Source organism: Mustela nivalis (genome assembly GCF_964662115.1).
Source record: "Mustela nivalis genome assembly, chromosome: 11".
Lineage (NCBI taxonomy): Eukaryota > Metazoa > Chordata > Mammalia > Carnivora > Mustelidae > Mustela > Mustela nivalis.
The window spans coordinates 38,729,623-38,756,266 of record NC_139030.1 but is presented as its reverse complement, the minus strand read 5'-3'; the positions used below and the strand labels follow the sequence as shown (position 1 = coordinate 38,756,266).

Here is a 26,644-nt window from a genome sequence, read left to right as displayed (position 1 = left end):
GGGCAGACAGCACTTTCCTTTATCCCTCCTCCCCTACCCCCGGGGTGAAAATGAAGTCACAAAGCCACATTAAGCTACTCGGGGAGGGGTGGCAATGCTAGTAGTCAGCCCCCTAGCCTAACTGTATTACTAGGGAATAAGGAAAGAGTAAACCTTGGTGTACAGCCAGCAGTCCCTGCCACAGCTACTTCTTAGTCCTGTCTTCTAGAACATTTCTGTGTCTACCATCCAAAAGCACACCGTGGTGTGCCCAGGATGCAATGGTTGTGTATAAAGCATTCTTCGTGGTGAACATGTTCCTTGAACGTTTATCATCAGGTCATTGACATAACTACAAAGGCTTTTGAAAAGTAAAGCTCACATTAATTTTAATCCAATTTTTCTATTAGCTTGGAATGCTTTACATTGCTAATATAAAACTTCTGGGACTAAGGCCATAAGTTAAAAGTGAATGTTTTTAATCAGTTCCAGATTTCCAATCTAACTTCTAATATAAATCTTGCTCCTTGAATTTAATATATACTATAAGAGCAAGGTATGATAGGCAAGCTATAAGCTTTTAAAATATTGGTTTGAACAGCAATCGGGCAATGTGTTAAAGTCTGACCATGTCATCTATACTCAAAATGTTCTTACATACAAGGAAAATTAATTTGGGCTCTTTATATGTAAACCAATGCACAACCCAGATAAAACTGGTAAATTTATGAATAACCTAGACTTGAATTTTAATGTCTTATAAGAAGCTCCTCAAGGAAGTTTCTTTTAAATAGAATTTGCATGTAAGGGATGGATCAGTTTTTGGCTGAATGGGAAACTGAAATTCAAAACCCGGTATGTGGAAGGCATCCTAGATTCTGTCTAATGCAGAAATGTTCCTTTTCCTTTTCCATGTGTGATATTAAGAATCACTGCCACATTCCTAAATATTTTAAAAGTAGCTTTCTCTTATGCTAATGACTCTAGTTCCAACATCATTATGATAGTGTAGGTGAGAGAGGTATTAAGAGGCAGCTCAGATAGAGGTTTGAGTGGACTAGAAGGTACAGAACTTCAAAATCAACCACTGCAAATATAATTGGTTGCCTTGCTCACACCCAGTAAACTCAACCTCATCCGTGGTTTAAAGGAGTTCAAGGATGTTAACTGGTTCTTTTCTACACAGAGAAATTATAAATTAAGTAGAGGTCTCTAAATGATTTCAATTACTCTATAGTCTACTTTACAAACATCCCATCACATCTTTTAACTGGCTATGATAGCTTTCTCTTTTAACATTATAAATTTCACTCATTCATTCTATGAATGTTTGTGAGCCTACTGTGTGATGCACTAGGTGTTAAACATACAGAGATGAACTCGTGTTTCAAGATTCTAATGAAGGCTGCATAAAATAGGCAAGTATAAATGTATATGACCCCCAAAAAATGTATAGAAGAAAAATGAAGCAGGTATCTTTGAAAGCCTGATCAGGGAGTTTCTCCTGGAGAAGGTGACATATGATCAGAGAATAAGGGAACAAATGATATGAAAATCTGAAGAAAGAAACTTCTGGGCAGAAGGTAGAAAGTGCCAAGAGCACAAGAGAAAGAAGGAGAAAAGAAAAGAGAAGATAAAGAAAAGAAAAGAAAGGAAAAGAGAAAGGAGAAAGGAAGAAAGGAAAGAGAGAGAAAGGGAGGCAGACAGGGAGGGAGGCAGGAAGGAAGAGAGAAAAAGAAAGGAGAGGGAGAAAGAAGGAGAGAGAGAGAAAGAAAAGAAAAAGACAGGGAGATAGGGAGGGATGGAGAAAGGGAGGAAGGAAAGAAAGGGGAAAATAGTCTGGCATTTTGGAAAAAAAGGAAAAAGGACAGGACTCCAAGGGGCTGGAGTCTATGCTGAAAGAAACAGAAAGCCATTGGAAGGGTTTAAGGGAAAGGGAAAGAATGTGATTTGATTTATGTTTTTAAATGACGATTTTCTGGTAGCTGTGGGGAGAGTTAATCATAAGGGGACAAGAATGGAAGCACCGGTAGAATGGCTTATACAGAAATGAAAAAAAAAAAAAAAAAAAATGGTGACCTACACCAGTATGAAAATAGTGGAGGTAAAAGCATGTTTTTGAAAAATCTCCTGTAGGCTTTGTTAGTTGCCTTCCGGGAAGCCATCCCCTCTTCATTCCTTGCTAATAGTCCTCTGAAATGAATCTGGTATACCAGCTCCAGGTGATAAACTATGATTAGTCTAATGGTATCCTGACCATCCCATCCCCCGCTTTTTACACGTTCACTTTCCTAACACAGCTCAGAATGTCCTGGTTATCCAAAAAGACTTCAGAGAATGTCTTCTGGAGGACCCTTCTATGAAGGCTTTCTTCTTATTGATGATAGAAGGAAAGGAATTCATTCATTCTGTCCAGCTCTGCTTCACAGCAACAACTTGATTATAGAACATGGAAAAAGAAAAACATTTCCCCAAGTGTATTCTGTATATTCTAAATAATAAATTTGAGCATCGTTGTGATAGAGCGCAATTGGTTTATTCTCAAAGTTTTTGTTTGTTTGTTTGTTTGTTTGTTTTAATATCTGTGTGTTTTATCTAAGAGAGAGCTAAAGAAACTAGATTTTTCCAAGTGTATGTGACCATAAAGTTCCCATTCAGGGATGGTTCACAGAATTAGTCTTCTTCAGAACACCATTGTGATTATATTGGACAAAAGAGTGAATTTCATCTAATCAAATATTCATCAAAATCATGGTATGTCAAGGATGTGCTGAGAGAACTCACAGCAGGCTGAAAATATCTAAAGATTTAAGTGTTAATGTCCTCTAAGATAAAAACAGATCAACTACTTGGGATGTTCGGTGCTAAGATTTGGATTCTCATAAATCTTACTTATTCTCAAGAATTATAAAAGTTGTTTCAATAAAGATACAGCTAGAAAACTACTGTTGCTAAGAGACTCATTATGAACTTGAGTTACTATGGAAGCTGCTACCCTCATCCCAAGAAAGAAGTATGGAAGAAAGGAAGGAAGGAAGGAAAGAAAGAAGGAAGAGGCTAAGAGTCTTCTATACTAATAGTTCATTCTGTCATTATTAAAAAAAAACACCTAATAAAGAATATGAACTACACTAGAAATCTTTCCATGACTATTTACAGTCATAGGGAGAATAGGATTTCTAAGTATAATTCATTGAATCTGGTAGTAAAAGCATGCTGTGAAATTTTATCTCATAATAAAATAGGATTAATATGGCTTATAACTAAATGTCAAAATAGATTTTCAGTACACTGTCTAATTTAATTTCACAACCACCAGATGTTAGCAGAAAAGAGTGATTTATACTTAGCTTCTCAGTTCAGATTTTTTCTGGCATTTCTGACAATAGACTTTGTATTTGACTGGTATAACTGTGTCATGAAACTCAACGAAGAATATTCTCGGAGATCTTACTACTCAAAGTGTGATCCATAGCCTAGCAGCTTTGGCATCATCTGGAAACTTGGTAGAAATGCAGAATCTTGGGCTTCGTCCCAAAGCGACTAAATCAGAATTCTCATTTTAACAAGATTTCCAAGTGATTCATACACCCATTAGAGATTGAGACACACTGTCTTAGAAGACATTCTCCAGGTGTTTTACTATTACTGAGGACTATTCTGCCACCACCTGGGGTAATCAGCAGATTTTCCTAAGAACACGACACTGGGATTACAGCTCAACCCCTTCACTGTGCACCCAAACTGCTAAGTCCCCATAGTATTTGTGCCATCAATCCTATTCACATGGAGCTACTTTATTTTAATAGTCTCTTCTCTTGGTCCTCAGAAAGCTGACCTTTCTCTGGTTCTCTCCCTTCTCTGATGATTTCCTCTCAGATTCAATTGTGGGTTGCTTTTCCTCTGCCTGACCCAGAACTCTGGTATCCTCCACGATTCTCTCCAGTGCTCTATTTCTCTCCTTTTCCATGTGCTCTTCATCATCTACTTGCATGTTTATGATGCTACAAAGATCTTACCTTTGGCACAGGGGTATCTCCATCTAATTTCTCTGGAATATAGTCATTGCATGTGTCTCAGAAAACTCAAACTCAATGGCCAACCCTCCCATGCAGATCTGCTTCTCCCCTTAACCTGTTTTCACAGTGAATGGTAATACCCAGTCACCCAAGAACTGTGGACACCATACTCACTTCCTCCCTTGCCCTCACATCATCCCTTTCTCTTTAGCCCATTAAGACCCATTTAATTTGAGCTCTTGGCATCTCTCTTATACATCATTTAGTCTCTCTGCTTCTAATTTCCTATTCAAACCCTGATATCTCTAGGCATATTTTTCTACTGCATACTTTTTTTCTGAATAGAATAAGAATTCATATTCTTTAGCATGGCATATGAGCTTTGCATACTCTAATTCCTGCCTACTACTTTGACATCTCTTCCTGCTACTCCCTGATCTAGGCCAAGTGTCTCAAGTCCTCTAAGTGCACTATGTATTTCATGCTGTCTTTGAGCTTCACCCCCATTCAGCTAGCACCTTCTCATATCAGAAGATGCCCCTTAGATGCCCTTAGATGCCCTTACCTTAAATAAGCTTTTCCTGACCCTTGTGGTTGACCACATCTTCTTTGTTCCCACATGGAATATTGCAATTTTAAAAAGGGTAGTACTTTGTTATATGTTGGTCTTGCATCTACATGCTGTAATTTCCTTGAGTACGGGATTCTGTCTTATTTATGTTTGCATTTGTAGCACCAAGCACCATGCCCTGCATAGGGTAGGCGTCAGTAAATACTTGCTGAGAGATAGAATAAGTATATAGGCTTGGGAGGAATACGAAGGAAACTGGGAAATTGTCTATAGTTTACTTGCTGATGCCTAAGACTTGATTATCACGACAAAGCCAGGCTTAAAATGGATATCCCGGTAGACTAGACAGTTTCACAGCATGGGCCAAAGAAATGATAGCAGAGCTGTGCTTGTGAAAGAGGGACGTAGGAGGAAGCAGATCTCTGAGGGATATGGGCACTGATGAGTGGTCAGGGAGCTTCCAAAAGAAGCCGTGCAGATGTTATCTGCTAACAGACGTCTGAGTTATACATACAGAGGAGCATAAGAGAACAAGCAGGCTTACCCTCAGACAAATATTTCTCTCGTAGGTTCAGTTCCCATACAGGAGATCTTGGGATGTTGTTTACAAGTCAGACTATCATTTCACTTCAGACGATATCCGGAGCTGGTGCGTAGCTGAGCTCTCTGGTGAAAAATGAGGATTTCCTCTAAACCAGAGGCAAAAGCCATTTGAAGGTCCTGTCTGAAAGATTATCAAATGAGGTTATGAAATCTGGCAGTTTTTTTTTTTTTCTCAAAACTGTTCTCTTGACTTTAAAACCAGGCTAGTGCTAATAATGGTGTGCTCTGAGGATGGGAGTCTTTTGAGGGCTGTGGAGGAGGCTTAGTCCTGCCCTGCCTCCATTCTGCTCTCCTGTTTTCATTTTGTAACCAGCCTTAGGGACTCAGAGTTGCTAACGTGCCTATTGGCAGTAAGCATTGTCAATATTGATGTTGACCCCAAAACAAGGATTCATCTCTGTCAAACCACTAGAATTTTATTTGACTCAATGAAAACTTTTTCATCAGAGCTATGAAGGCATTTTTGCTCATTCCTTGAACTACTACTAGTTGAAGACTGAATTGGATTTCATAAAGATTTATGAACACTTCCAAAAACACTTAACAGCCGAAAGCTATGTAGTCATTTTTTCCATGTCTGAATAAAATGTGAGGCTTGTGGAAGTGACCAGTGGTCAGTGGTCAGAGAGCCAGACATGGATTAGGATCGTTTCTGCCCAGTCTCTGCTCTGTCTACCACAGGACTCATGGCTTTCCTGCCAGCCCATGCCAGCTGCCTCTGAAGAATTTTGCAAGCTTGCTGAAGGCTTGGAGTGCATCCTTTATACTACTAACTTACTGGAGTTCAGTTAAATTTTGAGATGACCCACCTTAATTATCGGCAGAAATGTAGAAGGGGCAATTATGTCTAAACTGTGAATAACCTGAAAATTACTCTGAATAAGGGTGAAACAGATTTACTTTTTTTTTTTATTTATTTAGTCAGAGAGAGAGAGCGAGAGCGAGCACAGGCAGACAGAGTGGCAGGCAGAGTCAGAGGGAGAAGCAGGCTCCCCGTGGAGCAAGGAGCCCGATGTGGGACTCGATCCCAGGACGCCGGGATCATGACCTGAGCCGAAGGCAGCTGCTTAACCAACTGAGCCACCCAGGCGTCCCAAAACAGATTTACTTTTATATTAACACTTGAATGTAGGTGGGTCAGGTGGTGCAGTAATCATTTTTAATGAAAAGTCTCATGACGAAGATTTGACTTACATGGATCTAGAAGGTCATTTTGTGTAACTTCATTCCCTCAGCCTTATTTCCAATACTAACCTCTTATGCCTGGGAAAGGCAGTAGGTGAGGCACAGCAGCTTCTCAAAATTACCTTGATAGAGTGGTGAAAAGTTTAAATTCCCAAAGCTTCCTTCATTTACAAGGAAAACATTGTGAATCTGAATTCAACTAAGCTAGGAGTTAAATAGATGCTCTCAACCGGCAAAGGCAAGATTTCTTTAGATACTGAACTTCTCTTGTCTATACACAGCATAGGTCCTGGAGTATATTGATTGGAAAGAAATAGTAAATAAATAAATAAATTTATTTGAATAGCAGACCAGGTTGAATTTTTTTTTAAAGATTTATTTATTTATTTGAGAGAGGAGGGGGAGGGGCAGAGAAACTTAGTCAGACTTCACACTGAGTGCAGACCCTGACTCGGGCTTGATTTCACGACCCTGAGATCACGACCTGAGCCAAAACCAAGAGGTGGCCGCTTAACCAACGGTGCCATCCAGGTGCCCCCTTAGTCACTTATTAATGCTATAAGATGCCCCTTTCCACAGGCAATCTTTGTATCTTTAAGACACCAGAGCCAATCAAGACAAATCATAGATTTTTCAGCTCTGATCACAGTGATTACACAGGAACATTGAGACCCGCTCCTTTTGTCAGCTTCCTCCTGTTTCCTGAACCTTAGTTTTGCATTCTTCTTCTGCTTTCCCCCCCACCCCGTTTTTATTCTTCATTTGAATGGATTAATCTTTGTTTCCCTAACTCAGACTTGAGGAAGGTCTTTCTGTTTTTGCCCGGTGCTACTCCCAGAGACCCTGGCAAACCACTCAGATTGGCTGTCCCCCCGGATGGGCTGATCCAGTCTCCCTGTAAAAGAAATAGGAGGGTGGGAGGTCAGGACTGTGGTCACTGGCCTGGAGCAAGCCAGTTAACACTTCATAAGCCACTGCCTCATCTCTAAAACAAAAGAAATTATTCTACCTTACTCAGTCTTGTCTTCTAAGGATTAAACCTGTAATATAAAGTTTACTTAAGGCCAGGAATAAGCCTCAGTAAGACAGCATTATCTCCTTTTTAATTGGTGAGTATTCTAGGTAGCGGAGTATTGACTAGGTCAGAGTTCAACCTGTAATTAGAACTGGTATCTCAGCAGTTTGTACTAGGAATAAATGCAGCAACTAGGACTGACGAAACTCACAGAGGAGTGTGAACAACCTATAATCATATTAACTTTAAAAGATAGCAGCTAAGGTGCAAACTCCTTATATTAAAAGTTCAATCTCTCCTCCCTGAATTATCAGTAATGGTCTTTATCTTGTTGAGGCCAAAGAGGGGAAACAAAAAACAGAAAATGAACAACAACAATGACAAAACGCAGTTGTTAACATGGTCAGTGCTGTTTCTTTTCTAGTCTCTTGACCTGGTTCCTGCACCTTCTTTACCTCTGTGCCCTAGTTTGTGCTGGCCTCACATTAATGAGGTGGGGCTGACACTTCCTTTTATTAGGCAGTTAACCCTACCTACAGAGGATTCTCGGTTCTTTACGTACAATTACTCAAAGCTCAGTGTCCATTAATAGAGGTTACAGTGTTCTCCAATTATGCTACAAAATAATCTTTAATGAGGTCTGCGTATTCGGAAATGTTGTCTTTGCAGTTCTCCCCACCACTGAGATCTAAGTGTTTGTGATCTGGCTAGATGCCTTTGACATTTGTCTCTGAGTTTGCACTGGTGCTGCTCTTAGTTGCTCATCTGTTGATGAGAAGAGGAACTCTCAGCTTAAGGCTAAGATGAAAATCATCTCTCTCAATCTCTCTCTCTTTAATTTAAAAGTATACCTTTGACTACCGTGCTGCGTTTTGTATTCTTTCCTTTCGCACCATACAATGCCCCTAGGATCTCAAGCTTTACTGATAATTATTTCACAGCTACTTTAGTGCAGTTCGGAAAATATACTCTGTAAATTGTAAAGATCCATACAAGTGTAATTTATTTTTTGGTCATTTATCAGAAGACCACATATATATGAGTACAAAGGGAAATGAGTCCTGGGCAAGGCAATTGTGAAACCTCATAAGGGAAGAAACTGTTTCTTTTCTCTACATTAATCATTTCTGACACCAAGTGTGTGGGTTTTCTGTACCGGGTAATTCTCTAATTCTCTGCAGACACCATCTGGGTGTCCTATGATTTAATTCAGTTTTGACACTGACACCCAGAGGTAGTATAGACCTTACAGGTTAAGGGCTCGGTCCCATAAAGAAAGAGGCCAGTCAGAAATATAAGCCTCCCATACTTCTGACTGACTGGTTAAAAATCAGGGGTACCCGTGACCCTGTCCTTAGTTCCATAATTAACTAGAATGGTTTACAAAACTCAGGGAAATGCTCTATTTACCAGTTTATCATAGAGGATACAACTCGGGAATAGCCAGATGGAAGAGATGCATAGGGCAAGGTGTGGGGAGCTGTGCCGAGCCTCCATGTCCTCTCTGGGCACACCACCCTCCCAAAACCTCACTGTTCACCAACCAAGAAGCTCTCCACAGCCCATCATCTAGAGTTTTTGAGAGGTTCCATTACACAGACACACTTGATTAAATCATTGATCCTTAGTGATTGAACCTAATTTGTAGCCTTCCCTTCTCTCTCCTGGAGGTTGGGAAATGGGGTTTAAAATTCCAATCATCTAATCACATGGCTGGTTCTCCCAGCAAGCAGCCCCAATTTTCAGCGGCTTTCCAAAAGTGACCTTTATCCCTCCAGAGGGATATTCTATTTCAGGAGCTGGAAACAAAATCTAAATATTATAACCAAGGTGCTCCTTTCACCTTTATCACTTGGGCAATTACAAGACTTCAGGAGCTCTGGCCAGGAGCTAGATACAAAGACCAAAATGTATATTTCTTACTATATTATAACATCACAGCTAGAAAAGAGTGTTATCTGACATTTATGGAAAGAAAAGCATTTCTATTCAGCACATACTTAACTAACCCAGCATATAAAAGACAGATGATTGACTGATCCACAGATAGCCAGTTATAGATTTTGATGTACAGACATATAAGTGTTGATACTTGTTCAAGATTCATATTTTTCTCCTTACATTTACATCTTCTCACATTTTAAATACTTAATGGCTGAACTGAATGTCTTCCACTTGCCTATCTGTCTGTGTGATTTCCTGACTCCTCTTGTAGGCTCCGAAAGTATACAGTTCCCCAACTGTATATGGTAACTTAAAACAGTAACATTTTCTAAACAGAAATAACATTAGTGACGATCTAATTGAACCCTCTCATTTTAATAATAAAGAAGTTATAAAAATATAAGAACAGTTTCATTATTGGACTTCAGTTTCATTATTGGACATTCCCAAATCACTCTATGGTCTCTAAAACTGGTTTTTAAAAAAGCCTGCCTTGGGGCTTGGGTGGCACAGTCAGTTAAGTGTCTGACTCTTGGATTTGGCTCAGGTCATGATCTCAGGGTTGTGAGATCAAGCCCCACATCAGGCTCTGCACTCAGCTCAGAATCTGCTGGAGATTCTCTCTCTCTCTCTCTGCATGTGCCCCCCCCCCCACCGGCCTGGCTTTTTCTCTCTTTAAAATAAATGAATAAATCTCAAAAAATAAAATAAAGCCTGTGTATTCTTATGTGAAGCATGAAAAGAGTAAAAAATATCTCTACAGGTCACAAAGAAAACGTTTATATTATTATCATTGTGTTGAATTAGTATTACCATCCCTTAGACAATAACAAAAGATGGATATGAAATGGATTTTTTCCCACTATTATCCATAATTCTAATGAGTTCCTTATGACAACATGTGGCTTTAAAACCAAAATAGTTTTTCTAGTTTCTATAAACAGAGGAAATTTACTTTACTGGGTCAATATACCGTGCAACTGTTATAAACAAAGCCGATCTTCAGTGTGCACCAAAAATAGAATCTCCAGTCTGTCTGCTGGTCTTCCAATGCATAGGCATGAGATAGAGCTAAAATTAGTTTTTGCAGTATTATTCATTATATTTTACTAATCCAAATTAGAAATAATTCTAAAATCTCTGTAGGATTTTAAACAATTCAGGAAGCTTTGGTACATTAAATTATTTTTTTTATTTCTCACTATTCTTACAAAGGGGTATAGCTCCTCTTCACTGTTTACATTCCTCCTATTTACTGATGATATTTTAGTCTCTGATGTTCTCTTATCTTTTATCTGGTCTACAAAGAATAATCTCCATGTTCTTTCAGAGTGGTCTGGTTTAAAAAGAAGAAAAGAAAAGGAAGGAAGTCAGCTTAAACTAGATTTTTCCCCCTTTAGTCCCCCCACAGAACATTTAGCTACTTTGAACACATCACTATTAATAATTTTTGCTTTATTCATACTGTATTTTGTTATGTTGCTTTGAAATTATTTTCTGGTTTGAAGTTTGTGTATGTAGTCTAATCAGATTAACAGCTATTTGAGAATAGGAACATATCTTTCATTTCTTTTGTGCCTTCAAAGTACTTGGAACATATGTACATAAATGTTTGTTGTGTAATATAACTTTACCCATAATTAGACAATTTTACACTGTTTATTCACCACATCCCTCTCCAAAATGCCTAGGAATGCTGTTTTGCCAGATGAGGTCATCCTATGAGAAGCTTTGGATAAGACACTGTTGTCTAGCACTTTTACTATCACTCTAGCCTCTGAGAATATAGGAGAGTGATACCGTGAACTATCTGTGTCATGTGAACCTCTGAGATCCCTGCGTGGACCAGTTGTTAAATCATTCCAGTGCACAAATCCAATCTCCCAGGTCAGATTACTTATGAGATAAAATGTGGTCACATAATAACTATGTGCTTGGTGGGGAAAATGGCTTTAGACTAGGTCTCTATACATTGTAACAAAAGGCGCAATTGTTTCTTTTTCTGAACTGAAGCATGAAATAGACTTGGCTTAAGAAGTTATAAAGTATCAGTAGTTTCAGGAGTTTTGAAAAGACTGTAAAAAGAAAATGTCTCAGAATTGCCCTTCTATTCCAGAAAAATTGCCCCAAACACCCAAGCCAGAAGAAACCTCTCTGTCTGTTGAATTTCTCTGTTGTGTCGTATTTTGTATGGCATTGGGTACCTACTGGCTTAAAAAGTTATTTCTTCATCTGTTGATACCCCAAATTAAAGGGAACATTTCCAGAGGGAAGGCTATGTTTAGGGTAGGTTAAAAAAAAAAAAAAAGGTATTAAACCCAGGTAAGATACCCTAATTTAATTGGGTTGAGTTGGGGTAGGAGCCATTAGGAGTCCCTGAATGGGGAAATGACATATTTGTATTTGTACTACAGAAAAAAAAAAAAAAAAAATCATGTGCTTATATATGTCAATGTATTGAAAAGCCACAAGACTAAAAACAGGAAATTATTATTTATTGTCTGATTGCCTATTGGAAGGCATATCTAAAAAAGGATAAGGATCCCAAATCTGTATACCATGTTATGTACAGCTTCTCTCAGCTGCACATAATAGGTGTTCCCTAAATATTTGTTGAATGAGTGTATAATAAATATAAGCAATTAGAGACAGAAAATGCCTTTTATAACTTGGACAGCCTTCCACATATGAGCCCTGAGCTCCGATTTCCATACATTGGTTATCTCTAGAGATACTTTATTTCTACATAAATTATATCATTAATGACGATGACGATGATGATGATGATAAAAAAAAAAAGAATGAAGGAGTAAGGGCTACTATTTATTCTGTATTGATTATGTGCCAAGCACTGTATTAAGTGCTTTACCCACAGTCATTCATTTTCCTCATCCAAACAGAGACAATTTAAGAGATTAAAAGCTGTTTGAGCAACACTAATGCACCACCCAGGGTTTGGATTGGCAGTAGGAACAGACATCTTCGATGACACACCCTCTGGGTTTCCTGAGCTCCCCTGCTGTTGGGTGCGCCCTTTCAGCACACCAGCAGCTTTTCAGGGAGTCCGAGTCTCTCCTCTGCCTGTGCTGGCCTGCAAAGTGTGATCAGCAAAGTTCACCTCCTACCAAGAAGAGAATGGGTCTTGGGTAAATGCTCCAGCCTCTCATTTTTCCAGTGAGGAATTCGAGAGTGTGTCCCACATAATTTCTCAGCAGGTTTCAGAACTCTTATGACTGAGGAGGTGCCTTGTTTCATGGTTCTTTAAAAGCAAACTTGTCAATTGATATTTATATTCAAGCATCAGGAAATCTGGGCTAATATTATCTTTCAGGATAAAAGAATTAGAGCTGTTGGTTTGTTGTTGGAAACTATATTACTGTAGAAATAAAACAAAGCAACCAAAAAATCCTTTATTGACTTAGTTTGAATGCCCCAAGAGCAAACCTTGGGACAAGCACTTGAGTGCAGTCAAGTTACTGAGGACAGGGGAGGAGGTGCCTCAGAAGAGTGGATTAAAGGGAGTGGAGAGACTGAAAAGTCTTTATGGACTTTTTTCTTTACTATTTTACAATTTATATTTACTATTTTACTATTTCTTTACTTTTTTCTTTACTATTTTCTTTATGGATCACTAATTGTTTTATTTAGCGCATGCTTTTACTTTAGTAATTTAAAAAAAAAATAAAGGAAAAGGAAAAGAAAAACTAACCAACAGTACTTGCCAGATGTATCTGATTATTCTACTGTCATAGATTAATCTCTAAAACCCACCCAGCATTATCCAAACCCGCTCTTCCTTTCCTCTCCATTCCCACTCTTTCCTGGGCTTTTTGTGTTGCTTTTCATGGCATCACCATTGTCTCAGTCACCTGGCCTAAAAATGCCTGTCATACCTTACTTCTCCATATTACCTGTACTTGCCAAATCATGTCAATTTTTCCCCAGTGTATCATACCAATTCTTCAATTTCCCCTCCCGTACACACTATACCTAAATTTAGGTCTCGAGACTGCCCTTCATGCCAACACCATTTGCTCTCGACTAATGGTCCCTTCTCCCCTGCAATGTATATGACATTCACAATTGACTACATTGGCTGGTTCTCTAAACCATATCATCTGTCTCCTTGAAAACTATAAGCTGCTTGAAAGCAGGACCTAACTTGACATGTCTTTGCATCTCCTAAGGGACGTAACACATTGTTTTGCATATAAACATTCATATTTCTCTCCGTTTATGACATTACTAATGTAAAAAGTTCAAATCACACAAGGACCATTCAAAAAATACTTATGGAGCACCTGTTCTGTGCCAGCCAGATACCAGATGCTGGAGATCTGGGGTGAACAACTCCAACAGCACAACACAAGTGTTCTATGCTCATATTCTAGAGAGAAAGACAAAATGAAAAAGCAAATACATATATGATTATGAGTTAAGGGGCTTTGAAGAGCATGAACAGCATAGCCTGTGAAAGAACCACGTGGTGACCTATTTTAAATAGGCAGGCAAGGAAGTCCTTTGGGAGGAGACCTTTAGGTTAAGGCTGAAGAAAGATAGGAATCACGTGAAAATTCAGAGGTTGTATGTCCAGGCAGAGGGAACAACATGGACAGAAGCCCCAAGGCTGAAAAAACTTCAATGCACTTAGCGAAATCAAGGAAGGCCTGGGTGGCTAAAACACCATGACCTGGGCAAGTGGCCAATGGCAAGTGTGCAAAGTAGTCAGACCCCAGATCATTGGGTCTTTGTAGGCCACGTTAAGCTTGTACTATAAGAGCAGTGGGAAACTATTGAAAGGATTTACAATTTTGATTTAGAATTTTAAAAGTTTACTATAGCTTCTCTGATTGATAGTGTGTAAAGGGATGAGTCAGGAAACCAGGTAGTGGATTATTGAAAAATCCAGGTGACATTCCTCCTCCTAGAAGAGGGAACCAGGACAGAACAGAACAGACAGAACAGAAGGACAGCAGGACATAACAGGACAGAAGAAGATAGATCAACTTGAGATATAGTCTGAAGGTTGAATTGATAGACCTTGATGATTGGTGGATTAGGTATGGGAACTAGAGAGAGGAAGAAGTCAAGGATTACTTTCCAGATTTCTGGTCTGAACAACGGGGCAGATGGAGTGTTATTCACTAGAAAGGAAAAGATTCCGTGGAGGAATAGTTTAGACTCAAGTGAGGAACAAAACTCAGTGTAAGGTATGTTATATTCACAATGCCCACTAGATATCCAAGTAGAGAGGTCAGGTAGGCAATAAAACATATGAATCTGGAGCTCAGGAGGCAGAAGGGGGGAGCTCAAAAAGGCAGTATCTCTAGAAGAGAGAATTTCGAGGAGGAGAAGCTGGGTGAGCCCATATTCGAATCTTCTCTACTGGGGAGGACTTTTTACCGAGGATAGAGATTACTTGGATTTCATCTTTTACTTTTATGTGAGAACTTGATGCAGCTCCTGGCACACAGTGGCCACCTGTAACCTACTGATCAAATGGCACGTATTAATTGGATGACTGCTTATTTACGTTCAGTTGAGGGTACGGAATAGGCACAAGTCATTCTGAAAAGTTGTCCTCTTCTCCTCATCTGTCCTCCTCCCCCCACATGATTCTCATACTTGCCGACAAGGGCAGTTATTAGAGAGATAACAGTATCTTCGGGCAACATTAAACACCCTTTATTCCTCTTGACTTAACAAAACTGAACTGCTCTCTCTAAGCCTTGGAGGAAGGAAAGTCAGGCTAATACAGAGTATAAAGTAGTGATGGGTAGCTGTTTCTGGAAAGGTGGTGAATTATAGCCACAATCATCACTACACTCACAGAAATAAGGTCGTGCCCCAACAAGTGCCCTAGGGACTGTTACTCTTCTTGATTATGCTATGAAAAAAATTCTGTGGAGTCGATTTCATTGCATAAGCATTTGGTGAAGGGAGGGAAAGAAAGAGGAAAGTGTTCAGGTCAGCGTTGTGGCTGGAGTCTGGGGGGTGTGGGAGTGCCTTTGATAGATCTGTTTCTGGAGCTTCAACTGAAAATGTTGTGGCTGCAAACCAGAGGGATTGCTCATTTCAGAGTGGTAACAATGTGAGCTAGTCATAAAATCCGGTTGAAATCAGCATGTTGATCTACTCAGAAAGAAATACACCCTGAGTGGAAAAACAGAGCAGGACCCTTCACCAGAGGGCCCTGATCCTGGAAGCCACTTCATTTCATTTGTACAACAGATTTATCACATACTATTATTTGCCTCTTATTTGTTGCAAATAATGAGAGAGTGTCACTGTTGCTTTTGTTCCGTTTGTTGACAAAAGAGTAAGAATAATTGGGTTGAGTATGGCTAGAATATCCTAACATCCCACAGACATCTCAAATTCCACCTGTCTAAAACTCAGTTCATCGACGCCTGCCCATTGTACACATTCACACTCGCACACACGCACCAGCATAACCTCATTCTTCCTATGCATTTTTTTTTTTTTCTCTTTGAATTAGCACCATATACCCAGATCCCAAACTCACACACTCCCACTCTGTCTCAGCTCTGCATTCGGATTTACCAATACTATGACCAGGTCTTATTGGGTTCTATCTCACAGATCTCTCTCGAATCTCTTTTTTCCTCTATCCCTACTTCTTACTGTAGGCTACCATCATCTTGACAGTTACTGTTGCAGGAAGCCTCCAAAATCAGGTTTTCGGTCTTTTCCTGACGCACCTTACACAGCCCAAGACAAATCTTGCAACTGCTTCCTATCAGCAGAGAGTTAAAAATTCCTAACCTGGGTTAGGAGGTTCATGATGTGTCCCTCCTTGGGTAGCCAGCTTCCTGTAGTACTAACCTGTGTGTGGGCAGCTAAAAGCTCCAGCCCAGAGCAATCCCCCCCCTGCCAGTTCCTCTCTCTGGCCCTGCCAACATCATCCTTCATTCCCCCTCTCAGATTGCTCAGCCTAACTTACCCCTCTTTGGCTTTCAGATCTCTTTTTAAGTGTCCCTAAATCATTCAGAACTTTCTCTAGTTACCAAAAGTTTGTTGGCTGAAAATTTTCCTGAAGGCTTGTCCTGCCTTGCCTACTGAGATATCCTGTGGGTTTAGCATAGTGACTGTTCAGTAAATACGCTGGAAGATGGAACAAGTATTTTAATGATGCGTCTGCCATTATAACGGAAGATGCGCTGCTTCCGTTGGCTTTAATGAATCCTTTTTCTTTCTTTCTTTTTATTCATATAGTATTAATTAATAACTGGATCTGCGTCTCCTGCAAATACCAGCCTAAGGGGCTGTGGCCGTCTCTCTCGTTGCTCTAGAACTTGAAGCGCATCTGGATAGCCCTGGGATAAAAATCGTCGACCCGGTTCTGGTATGTTGTGCTGTGGGTCGCCAGTGCATTTTCAGGGGCTCATTATGGTTTTCTCTTGACCTTGTACTGGGTCTACATCCCTGATGGCAGGTGTATCCAGCGGCAATGATGGGTGCATGGAAGGGAGGAGCATCAAGAAACAGACCAAGATACCGTTAACGTGAGGCCGAGTTAGTGGGTGCTTAACACGGCCTCCACGTTGGCCTCCGCCAAGCCTAAACGCTCTTCCATCCGGTTTGGCCCACTCACCCCTTCTCAGCCTCAGGAACACAGCCCTGACTTTAGAGAAGTATAGGGAGGAAGGAAGTGGGCACTGAAGGCTGCAGGGCTTTTGAAGCGAATAGCCATAACGTCTTTGTCACCAAAGCATGCCTCCGGAGCTTTCAGGGAGTTCTCTTTGTTTGGCTTTAATTTGTGGTCCTTTGGTTAATTTCTCTTGTGGCTGTTTATACCCTCTCCGCCCCTCACCAGCCCCCACCACTACCAGAGATAGAGCTTATCCACGAAAGATCCAGACAGTTCTCGGCCTCCGTCCTGGTGCCCGAGTTTTGCGGCTGGCCTCTTTTGGGCCACACCAGGCAGGCCGCGGAGATGCTACGCTCATCGTGGTGCGCCGCGGGTCAGGCTGGGGCCGCGCCGCTCCGCAGTCGGACCTAACCACGGTTAACAGGAGAAGCCCCCCGTGTCCCTTCCAGCTCCCCTCTCGAAAATCCTGGGAGTCCCGAGTCACCCCGCGCTCCGCGGGCTGGGAGGCCCCGGCCCGGACGCGCGTCAGGCGCAGCCGAGGTCCCCCAGCGCCCCCTACAGCCGCGCGTGGGGCGAGACCGCGCAGGGTCCTGTGCCTCCGCACCACGCCCGGGACCCCACCCAGAGGCCGGCGCCCCGGGACCGCGCGAGCGCCCGCAGCTCCCGGCTGCAGAAGCGGGGCGTGGGCCCTGCGGGCTTGCTGCATCCCAGATCAACCTCGATTGCTCCGCCCGCGGCGGCCCGACTTCCCCTCCCTTCCTCTGTGTGTCCCTCCCTCCCTCCTTTCCTCTCGCCCGCCGGCGCCGGACACGCTGCACTTCTCTTGGGGCGCTCTTCCCCTTGGCCGACCCGCGCAACTTTGGGACAGTGGCTGTTTGGTGTTGAATGTTCTCCTCCGAGAGCGCATGGCTGGGGAAGCGAGGTGCGGGCCCGGTCCCCGAGGGGCCGCCGTCTGGGAGGCGGTGCTGCTGTGGCTGTGCCTGGGAGTCCCGACCGGGCACCCCTACAACGTGGACACCGAGAGCGCGCTGCTCTACCAGGGCCCCCCCAACACCCTGTTCGGCTATTCGGTGGTGCTGCACAGCCACGGGGCGAACCGATGGTGAGTGGAGTGGGAATGGGCGCTTTGGGCAATTGAACGCCGCGAGAGAACGGCGCCTCAGGGATTCCCTGCCCAGTTCAAACTTTCCTTCCTCTGGAGGAGCCTGAAGGGCAGTGCTGGACGGTCAGCCCGCTGGATCTGCTCGGGCAGCTAACTGATCTCGGGGTGGCACGCCTGGGGTGCGTTCTGGCGCGAGGCTCTAGGAGCTGCGAGTTGGGTGCGCGAGGTGGTGGGCGGAGATGGAGGTTTTGGGGGAGCGGCCCCCCTGCCAGTTGCGAGTCGTGAAGACCAGGAGTTCAGTGGGCAGCACAGCTCACGTCTGCACGCACGTGCACGTTTCTCGCTTTAGGCTCGTAGTGGGGGCGCCCACGGCCAATTGGCTTGCCAACGCTTCAGTGGTCAATCCCGGTGCGATTTACAAATGCAAGATCGGAAAGAATCCAGACCTGAATTGCGAACAGCTCCAGCTGGGTGAGTTGGGTGTTGGACCCGGGGTGGGGGTTGGGGGTGTCCTAGCATATGTCCTGGAAAAACTCATAGTCTAAAATGAATGATTTTCACTCTTCACTCCAAACCATCTAACCTTGTTAAAACAAAAGTGATTCCCTTCTTTCTGTCAATATTTTTCTCCCTTTTGCTTAGGAGGACGATTGGAGTACCCTGGCAAAACTATGGAGAGGAATGTTCTTAGGATACATTCTCTTCACCTCTCCTTCTCTGTCCCTTATGTAGAACACATTTTAAAGCTCTCAGCACATTGAAGACAGGATCCAGCTAGGCCATCACTTAAGCATTTTATTTCCATCTTTGACCTATCAGGCTTGTTAAAGATCAGGCTAAGGAGCCGATGAGGAATAGCAGTTGGAATTAATCCCATATCCTGTCATGGAGCCTGAGGGCTTTCTAAAAAAAGGAAATGTTACCGTTTTGTTTAGAATATGAAATGTAAAAGAAGAGCACAAGGAAAAACTGGCATCTCCATTGTTACTATAGTTAAAATGAGGTATAATTGTTCATTTTTCTCTCCCAAAACTCTCGTGTTCAATGGATAACTCTACTTGAAGTCATTTCTTAATGTCTCTTCTTAGCTAGGTGACAGCTTGAAAAAGTATATTTTGGTGGGGGAGAGAGTTTGCATTTCAAAGCCAAAAGCAAAGTTGTTTTGCACAGACATATGGGGAAAGAAAGGGGAACTGATATTAATTTAGACCTATCTTGTTCTAAACAGTTAGACACTGGTATGTGTGTTGCTTCTGCCCGCTCCGCCCCGAAAGCACCACTGGGTCATGGTTGGCATTGTTCCTACTTTACACACGAGGGCTCTGTGACTCAGAGGGTTGCAAGTACTTTTTCTGAAGTTACTCAGCTAATGAGGGAAAGATGGGACCTCAAGTCAATCAAGTCAGCTTGGTTCCAAAGTCCAAGCCCTTTCCTTTCCTTTGTGCATCTTCAGTGCAAATAAAATTAAATGAAGAGTCCAGTATGTTGTCCGCCTGCTGATGCATCATCTGCAAATGGTGAATAAAAGGTTATAGTTGGTACTTTTTTCATATTTATCTTTGCATAAATAGACCTTTGGGATAAGCTACTACATCTTTAACCCTTTTTCTTTTTATAGTAATCCTTGCTTACTCCAGCTAGGAAGATGGTCTCCCTTATTGTGAATGAATTCAAAGAGAGTAACATAACTCAGAGAGCATCCAGAAAAGTCTAGCAGTTGTCTGTAGCATGTGGAATCAGCGCCGGCCTCTCATTAAGTTTCTTCTGTCCCAAAAGGCACTCTAGGAAGGCATAATGTTCATAGACCTATCCATTTGGAACAATTCTGCAAAGCATTATTTTCCTTATATGAAAGAGTTGTGGAATGAAGAATTAGGGAGTGGAGGAGACAAGCTTGATCTGCCAGAGGATCTTGACAGAGTCTCAGCAAGGAAAAGTTTCATTTCTGTTGTCCTGTCAGTTTCCTGATCCATGGCCTTGTAACTACTGGTATTACCTACTTCCTGTCTGGAAGGGCACTGAATCTATTTCTAGATGTCTATGTTTAACCGGAAAGATCATGTCATAATATCACACACAATTTGAGATACTAATGGCTGTTGAAATAGAAGGAAAACCTAAATTTGGGGGCATGTGGAGCTAAGGGATTGAATATAGACATATCCTCAGAGCAATATGCACATGGTTGATGTGCCAGAAATAGGAATTAAGTGAAGATTTATTAGATGGATAATTGAATAAAGGCAAAGTGGAAGTTTGATGAGTAAGAGACTTAATTAGAAATGATAAGCTGAATGACATTTTTAGTTTTCAGAGTTTTGGTCCACAAAAAAAGGTGTTGGCTGAGATAAAAGGCAAAAAGGAAGACAAGTTTTCTGGTCAGTCAATTAGTTGAAACACTTCTAGCTGTGATAATAGATTGGAATATTTGCAAAAGAACTGACTGAAGTTGTTTCTCATAGAACATTTTAAACAATATATCTTTTATTCCTTCAATAAATAAATTCTGTGTTTCTATTCAGAACAATCTCAGAAGTAACCTGAACCTATAAAATAGGGGGTTGGAGATGAAGTCCAGAAAGGAAACACTAAAAACAACAAATTGGTAGTGAAAGACATTTAAAGATTATCAGGTTTGTGGACTGTGTAATATTTTCTGTGGAAAAGTTTCAATGAAAAAAGTATGTTAACTATGGACACATACAGTATTCTAATTCTACAGATTTATGAAGATGGATTCAATTATCCTGTCTCAAGTGGGGGTAGCTATACTGTATAGAAAATGTGTAGCTTGATACCTGACATATAACAGGTATTTTAAAAGTATGAGTTTATTTCTTTTTGTCCCTGTGTTCTACTTAAAACTATATCTGTATGTTACCTGCTATAATCAGGTTGAGGTTAATAAATAGGGACAATCAATAAACTAAACAAAAAGTTACATGTAGGAAGTAAGAGGTAACAGTTGAGGTGAAACATGGTGAAAAATATTTTCTTGTGGAGCCAACCGGAAAAGTCTTACAGCCGTCACTAAGTATGGAGCTACGACCGCCATGTCAGTAAGGTGTTTTCTTTCCTTTGGAATGGCTTAACTGACTACCAAGGAGATGAAGTTGGAAGATCTCTTAAAATGGTGCCCATCTCATAATAATTCCAATACTATCCACACAGACTGGTCTTTAGTTCTCAGTTAGAATTTCACATCAAAGCTTGACTCAGATGGACTCCTCCCTTGGAAGACATCAGTACCCTTTCATTGCATGCCATCCTCCCTGGATAATGTTGTCACAGGCTATGGTGTATTCACTGTAGTCATAATCAGAAATGAGCAGCAAATTCCCATTTATCTAGAACGTTCAGGGTATAAGGTGTTGAGAGTAAGATACCCTTTTTAGTGAAGTGAATTGACTTGTGAAGAGGTGCTTTTGGTCTTGCATGCAGACAGGCTGCCTCTACCTCCCTGAGAGTATCTTCCACACTGAGAAGTGTCTCTCCCCTCAGTTCTGTGGTACTGTGAACCAAAGGAAGGTGGTTTCCCCATGGGAGCCAAAGGAAGGTGGTTTCCCCATGGGAGCCCAGACTTGTTCCCAAACACGCTGTGTCTGAGGAGGCTATGGTGATTTCACACATCCAGTTGCTTTTCTACTCAGCCATTCTGTATCCTTGCTGAGGAATTTTTTTTTTTTAAGATTTTATCTATTTATTTGACAGAGAGGGAGACAGCAAGGGAGGGAACACAAGCAGGAGAATGGGAGAGGGAGAAGCAGGGACCCAATATGGGACTCGATTCCAAGACCCTGGGATCATGACCTGAGCCGAAGGCAGACATTTAACAATTGAGCCACCCAGGCATCCTTGCCGAGGCTTTTTTTTTTTTTTTAAAGATTTTATTTATTTGACAGACAAAGTAGTAGACAGAGAGGCAGGCAGAGAGAGGAGGAAGCAGGCTCCCCGTGGAGCAGAGAACTTGATGTGGGGCTTGATCCCAGGACCCTGGGATCATGACCTGAGCTGAAGGCAGAGGCCTTAACCCACTGAGCCACCCAGGCGCCCCTTGCCAAGGCTTTTTTAAAGGAAACTTTTATCACAGGTATTTGCTAAATTAAAGCATTATAAATAATGACTCCATAACTATATGGAATCATAGACTTTCCATGGATTACTAATATTCAAAGAATTAGAAAATAATTACATAAATGTTTATAAAAGTACACTAAAAAGATTGTCTTTATTTGGTCATTCAAAAGACATCCAGATCTTTTCTTACTTCGGAGTCACCACTAATAACATTATACACATGCTACACACACACACACACACACACACACACATATCTGAGTAAGAGTCTACAGTTACAAACTTAGGCAGTATGGTAACCAGTATCCACTTGTGGCCATTGAGCACATGAAATGTACTTAGTTTGCAGTGAGAGGTGCTGTAAGGTAAATTAAATGATGGATTTCAAAGACTTAGTGCAAAAAAACAGAATATAAAACATCTCCTTTATTCTTTAGATATTAATTATATGCCAAAGTAAATATTTTAGAATTAATACTGATTACATATTTAAATAATAATATTTGGGATGTGTTAGGTTAAAAGAGGTGTATTTTTTTAAAGATTTTTATTTATTTATTTGACTGACAGAGATCACAAGTAGACAGAGAGGCAGGCAGAGAGAGATGGAGGAAACAGGCTTCCCGCCAAGCAGAGAGCCTGATGCAGGGCTCGATCCCAGGACCCCGAGATCATGATCTGAGCCAAAGGCAGAGGCTTTAACCCACTGAGCCACCCAGGCGTCCCAAAAGAAGTATATTTTTAAAAATTATTTTTATTTCATTTACTTTTTTAATGTGACTACTATAAAATTAAACATTTCATATGTGACATATTATAATTTCTATTGGACACCACTGGTCTAGAGAAATATAATTCGCCTGCATGAAAAAAACCACTAACTTTTTAACAGGTGCTTTCCAAGTGTCTGTGCATAAGTGAATAGGACTTTCACTTTTCTTTTCCATACCTAGTGCTGCATAATTACTAGACCTTTAAGGTTCTTGCTGGTACCTCTCTTTTCTTTACCAGAAAGAACAATGATCCATCACAAGTTGGTCATCATTATTCCCCTTTAGATTTCTTTCTAGAATTAAATCACCCTAGCCAACCTCAGGGGTTATTTTACACAACCTATTTGGAAGAGATTAACTAGCATTGCATCATTAAACTAATGATTACCTCATTCTCACTTCTGCCTGATTTGCAGGAATTATTAGCTTAACATTAAAAGGCAAACCTCACACTGCTGAAACTTCAAAAATGTTCTTGATAACATTTCTTCTTCATTTGCAATACTCCTTAAATTGTACCTTATGAAGCTGAGACTGATACACTCTGGTCATTTTGAAAAATTGCCCCTGAACATAGTTTCTAATTATGCAGAAGATCAAGACAGAGAGCTTCATTAATAAACTATCATGTTAAGAGAATTAAGTTTCCTGATTTCCAGCAATTTCCCAAACTCCATCTCTAAAAGAATAGTTTCCACCTAATTTGAGAGCTGAGGTTTTCTAAATGCATTTCATTTTTGCCTTAAGTTTACCTGATCACTGAGTAATATTCCTAATGACTCCGAATATCTCCGAAGGCAACAATCCTACAGCCAGATGTGGCAATCCATTGTACGTGTGGGTCATTTATTCATTCCTTCCTTTGCTGAAGGGTGCCAAAGGGCCAGAAACTTGGACGTTGAAAAGAAACATGGTCTTTGCCCCGAGAGGGGTTAGAGTCCGTAGGATAGGTTATTAAAGGAAAGCATGGTGAGAGGATCTAATTAGGGAAATAACATCAATCCTGGGAGATTGATGTTCAAGTGGAGGACTGAATAACTATCAGAAGTTAGCCGGAAGAGAGGTTTATGGTAAAGGGTGCCCGGCAGAGCAAACAATGTGTGCAAAGACCCTGGTCTGTGAGAGCATGGCATCTTTGAAACAAAAGAGGAATGCATACAATTGGAATGTGGGGTGTGAAGTGGATGGTCGTTGGGAGAGCTAAGCAGGGATTATTTTTGTACAACCTTGTGAGCTCTGGTTAAACTGTGTCAACTTTCCATTGGTAGTTCAAGCTGGGGAGTGACATGATCAGATCTGTGTTTTAGATACCTCTGGTTGCAGGGTAGGGAATGCTTCGGAGTACATGAGTCAGGGCTGAAAGTAGAGAAACAATTGTAGTAAGGTTTTGTTTTAATTTAGGCTACATGTGATAAGTACTTGTTCTAAGACTGTGGCAGCAAGAAAGAGCAAATACAGCTATTTAGAGGACAGACTCAACAGGACTTGGTAATTATTAAGTGAGAGAGATAAAAGGGAAGAAGGTTTCAAAGATGTTACCCAAGGTTCAGACTTGAGCTGTTGGATGGAAGATGGTGCTGTCCACGGAAGACATGGGAATAGATATCTGATAATCAGTTAGATGTGTGAGGCTGGGGGGGGCAGGGGAGGTCTACATGGCAGTCTGTGGAGTTGTGGCTCAAATGGTTAAGCGTCTGCCTTCAGCTCTGGTTGTGATCCCAGGGTCCTAGGATCGGGTCCACATATGGTCCTTGCTCAGCTGAGAGCCTGCTTCTTACTGCTCCCCCTGCTTGTGCCCACTCTCACTCTCTCTTTCTGACAAATAAGTAAAATCTTAAAAAAAAAAAAAAAAGAATACCAGCGCTCAGGATACCTGGTTGGCTCAATCGGTTAAACTCAGGTCATGATCCGGTTCCTGGGATCAAGCCTGCCTTGGGAATCCCTGATCAGCAGGGGTGCTGTTTCTCCCTCTCTCCCTCTGCCCCTCCCCTCCAACTCATGCTCTCTCATATGCTCTCTCTCTCTTTCAAATAAAAAATAAAATCTTAAAAAAATAATATCTGTGCTCATCCTAAATAAATAAAATCTCTGCAGGTGGGTCTAGATAGCTGTGACATTGTGATTTATAGTAAGAAATATCATTTGGTCAGGGCGCCTGGGTGGCTCAGTGGGTTAAGCCTCTGCCTTCAGCTCAGGTCATGATCCCAGGGTCCTGGGATTGAGCCCCGCATCAGGCTTTCTGCTCAGCAGGGAGCCTGCTTCCCCCCACTTTCTCTCTGCCTGCCTCTCTGCCTACTTGTGATCTCTGTCTGTCAAATAAATAAAAATCTTTAAAATTAAAAAAAATATATATCCTTTGGTCTTATTCACTGTTTCTGGCACAGAGCTCCTAAAACTCTTGGAATTTTCTAAGTGAAGAGAGCTATAAAGATGTCTTTTGTGAGTGAGGTGGCTTTTGGACCCCATGTAAGGATGGAGCTGGTTACTAGTGGAACCAAACATATGATTGGAGAGTTGGGACTTTTCATCCCACCCCCTAACCTCCAGATGCAGAGATGAGCGGGGCATGGAATTAATCACCAACGGCCAGTGATTTCATCAGTCATGTGTCTATGTAAAGAAGCTGCTATAAAAACCCAAAAGGACAGGGCTGGGAGAGCTTCTGGATTGGTAAATCCAGATGGAGATTCGGGGACTCATGGAGAGCTCAGAGAAAGTGCCAGTTCCATACCTGCCCATGCGTTCTCCTGTGTATCTTTCCCTTCTGGTTGCTCTTGAGTTATATCCTTCCATAATAAATTTGTTATCTAGGAAGTAAAATGACTCTCTGAATCCTGTGAGGTGCTCTAGCAAGTTAATCAAACCCAGGGATGCCGTAGTTGAAACTTCTGATAGTCAGTGGTTAAAAGTAAAGGTGACAACCTGGCCTTTTAATGGACATCTGAACTGTGTGTGTGTGTGTGTTTTGGGAATGGAACAGTTTGTAGGAATGAATCCTTAACCTGTGGATCTGATGCTATCACCAGATAGTCAGAATTGAGTTGAATTGTAGGGTATCCAGTGAGGGTCAGAGAATTGCTTGTTGGTGGAAACCACTTCCCCCAAGCCACACACACACACACACACACACAATGAAATTGAATACAGAACCCTTAGTAGGACATTAGAGTTTCCAAAGGTCCCCAGATGATACCCATATTCATCCATGGTTGAAAACAACTGGAGAAGGAAAGAGGAGCCTGATAAAAGTACTGAGAAGAAGCTAAAGGGTAGCAAGGAGATCAGGTCAGTGCGGCATTATCAAAGGATGAGAGATCTTGAGAAGAGATGAATGGTTGGCAGTATCAAAAGTTGCCAAATAGTCAAGCAAGGTAAGAACTTAGAAGGTTTCATAGGCTATAGAGAGAAATAGTTAATTAGTAAGCTTAGTAAGTCCAGTTTTAGTGGCGAAGCCAGATGGCAGAGGGTTGAGAAGTGAGGAGTAAGAAAATACTGGTAGCAAGTGTCAACAACACTTTTATCTGGATTCTTCCTTCACTAATTAAATACATTTTATTGGTTACTTACGCTAGGTAGCAGGAATAGAAAGTTGAGTAAGACATGGCTGAAGCCCTTAAAGAATTCACACTAGATGACAAGAGAGACAGGTAAACATTGGATCATTAATGATGAGAATATGTATTAAACGTGATGATAGAGATACAGTGGGGAGAAGAAACTGTTTGAATAATGACAGAAGGTTTCCTGGAAGAGCAGACACCTGA

At 41.4% G+C, this 26,644-nt stretch overlaps 1 protein-coding gene and 1 long non-coding RNA gene across 18 annotated transcripts in view; one reads left to right on the top strand and one right to left on the bottom strand.

Annotated features, from left to right (window-relative positions):
- ITGA4 (integrin subunit alpha 4) overlaps nt 1-26,644 on the top strand; it is a 220,344-nt gene that overhangs the window by 123,462 nt on the left and 70,238 nt on the right. For 9 of the 17 annotated variants that reach the window (XR_014300465.1, XR_014300469.1, XR_014300470.1 and 6 more), the window contains 3 exons: nt 16,553-16,682; nt 17,154-18,030; nt 18,380-18,501. Coding sequence is in view for 10 of the 17 variants with exons in the window: in XM_082690224.1 (XP_082546350.1) it covers nt 17,834-18,030; nt 18,380-18,501 (319 nt within the window). In the remaining 7 variants the exon portion in view is untranslated. Of the gene's footprint in view, nt 1-16,552; nt 18,031-18,379; nt 18,502-26,644 lie in introns of all 17 variants that reach the window. The other 8 variants (XR_014300466.1, XR_014300467.1, XR_014300468.1 and 5 more) reach the window with 1 other exon arrangement.
- On the bottom strand, nt 21,896-24,934 carry LOC309844064. The gene is made up of 2 exons (XR_014300474.1): nt 22,815-24,934; nt 21,896-22,064 (listed from the first exon to the last, which is right to left on the bottom strand). It is a non-coding gene; the product is annotated as an uncharacterized lncRNA (long non-coding RNA).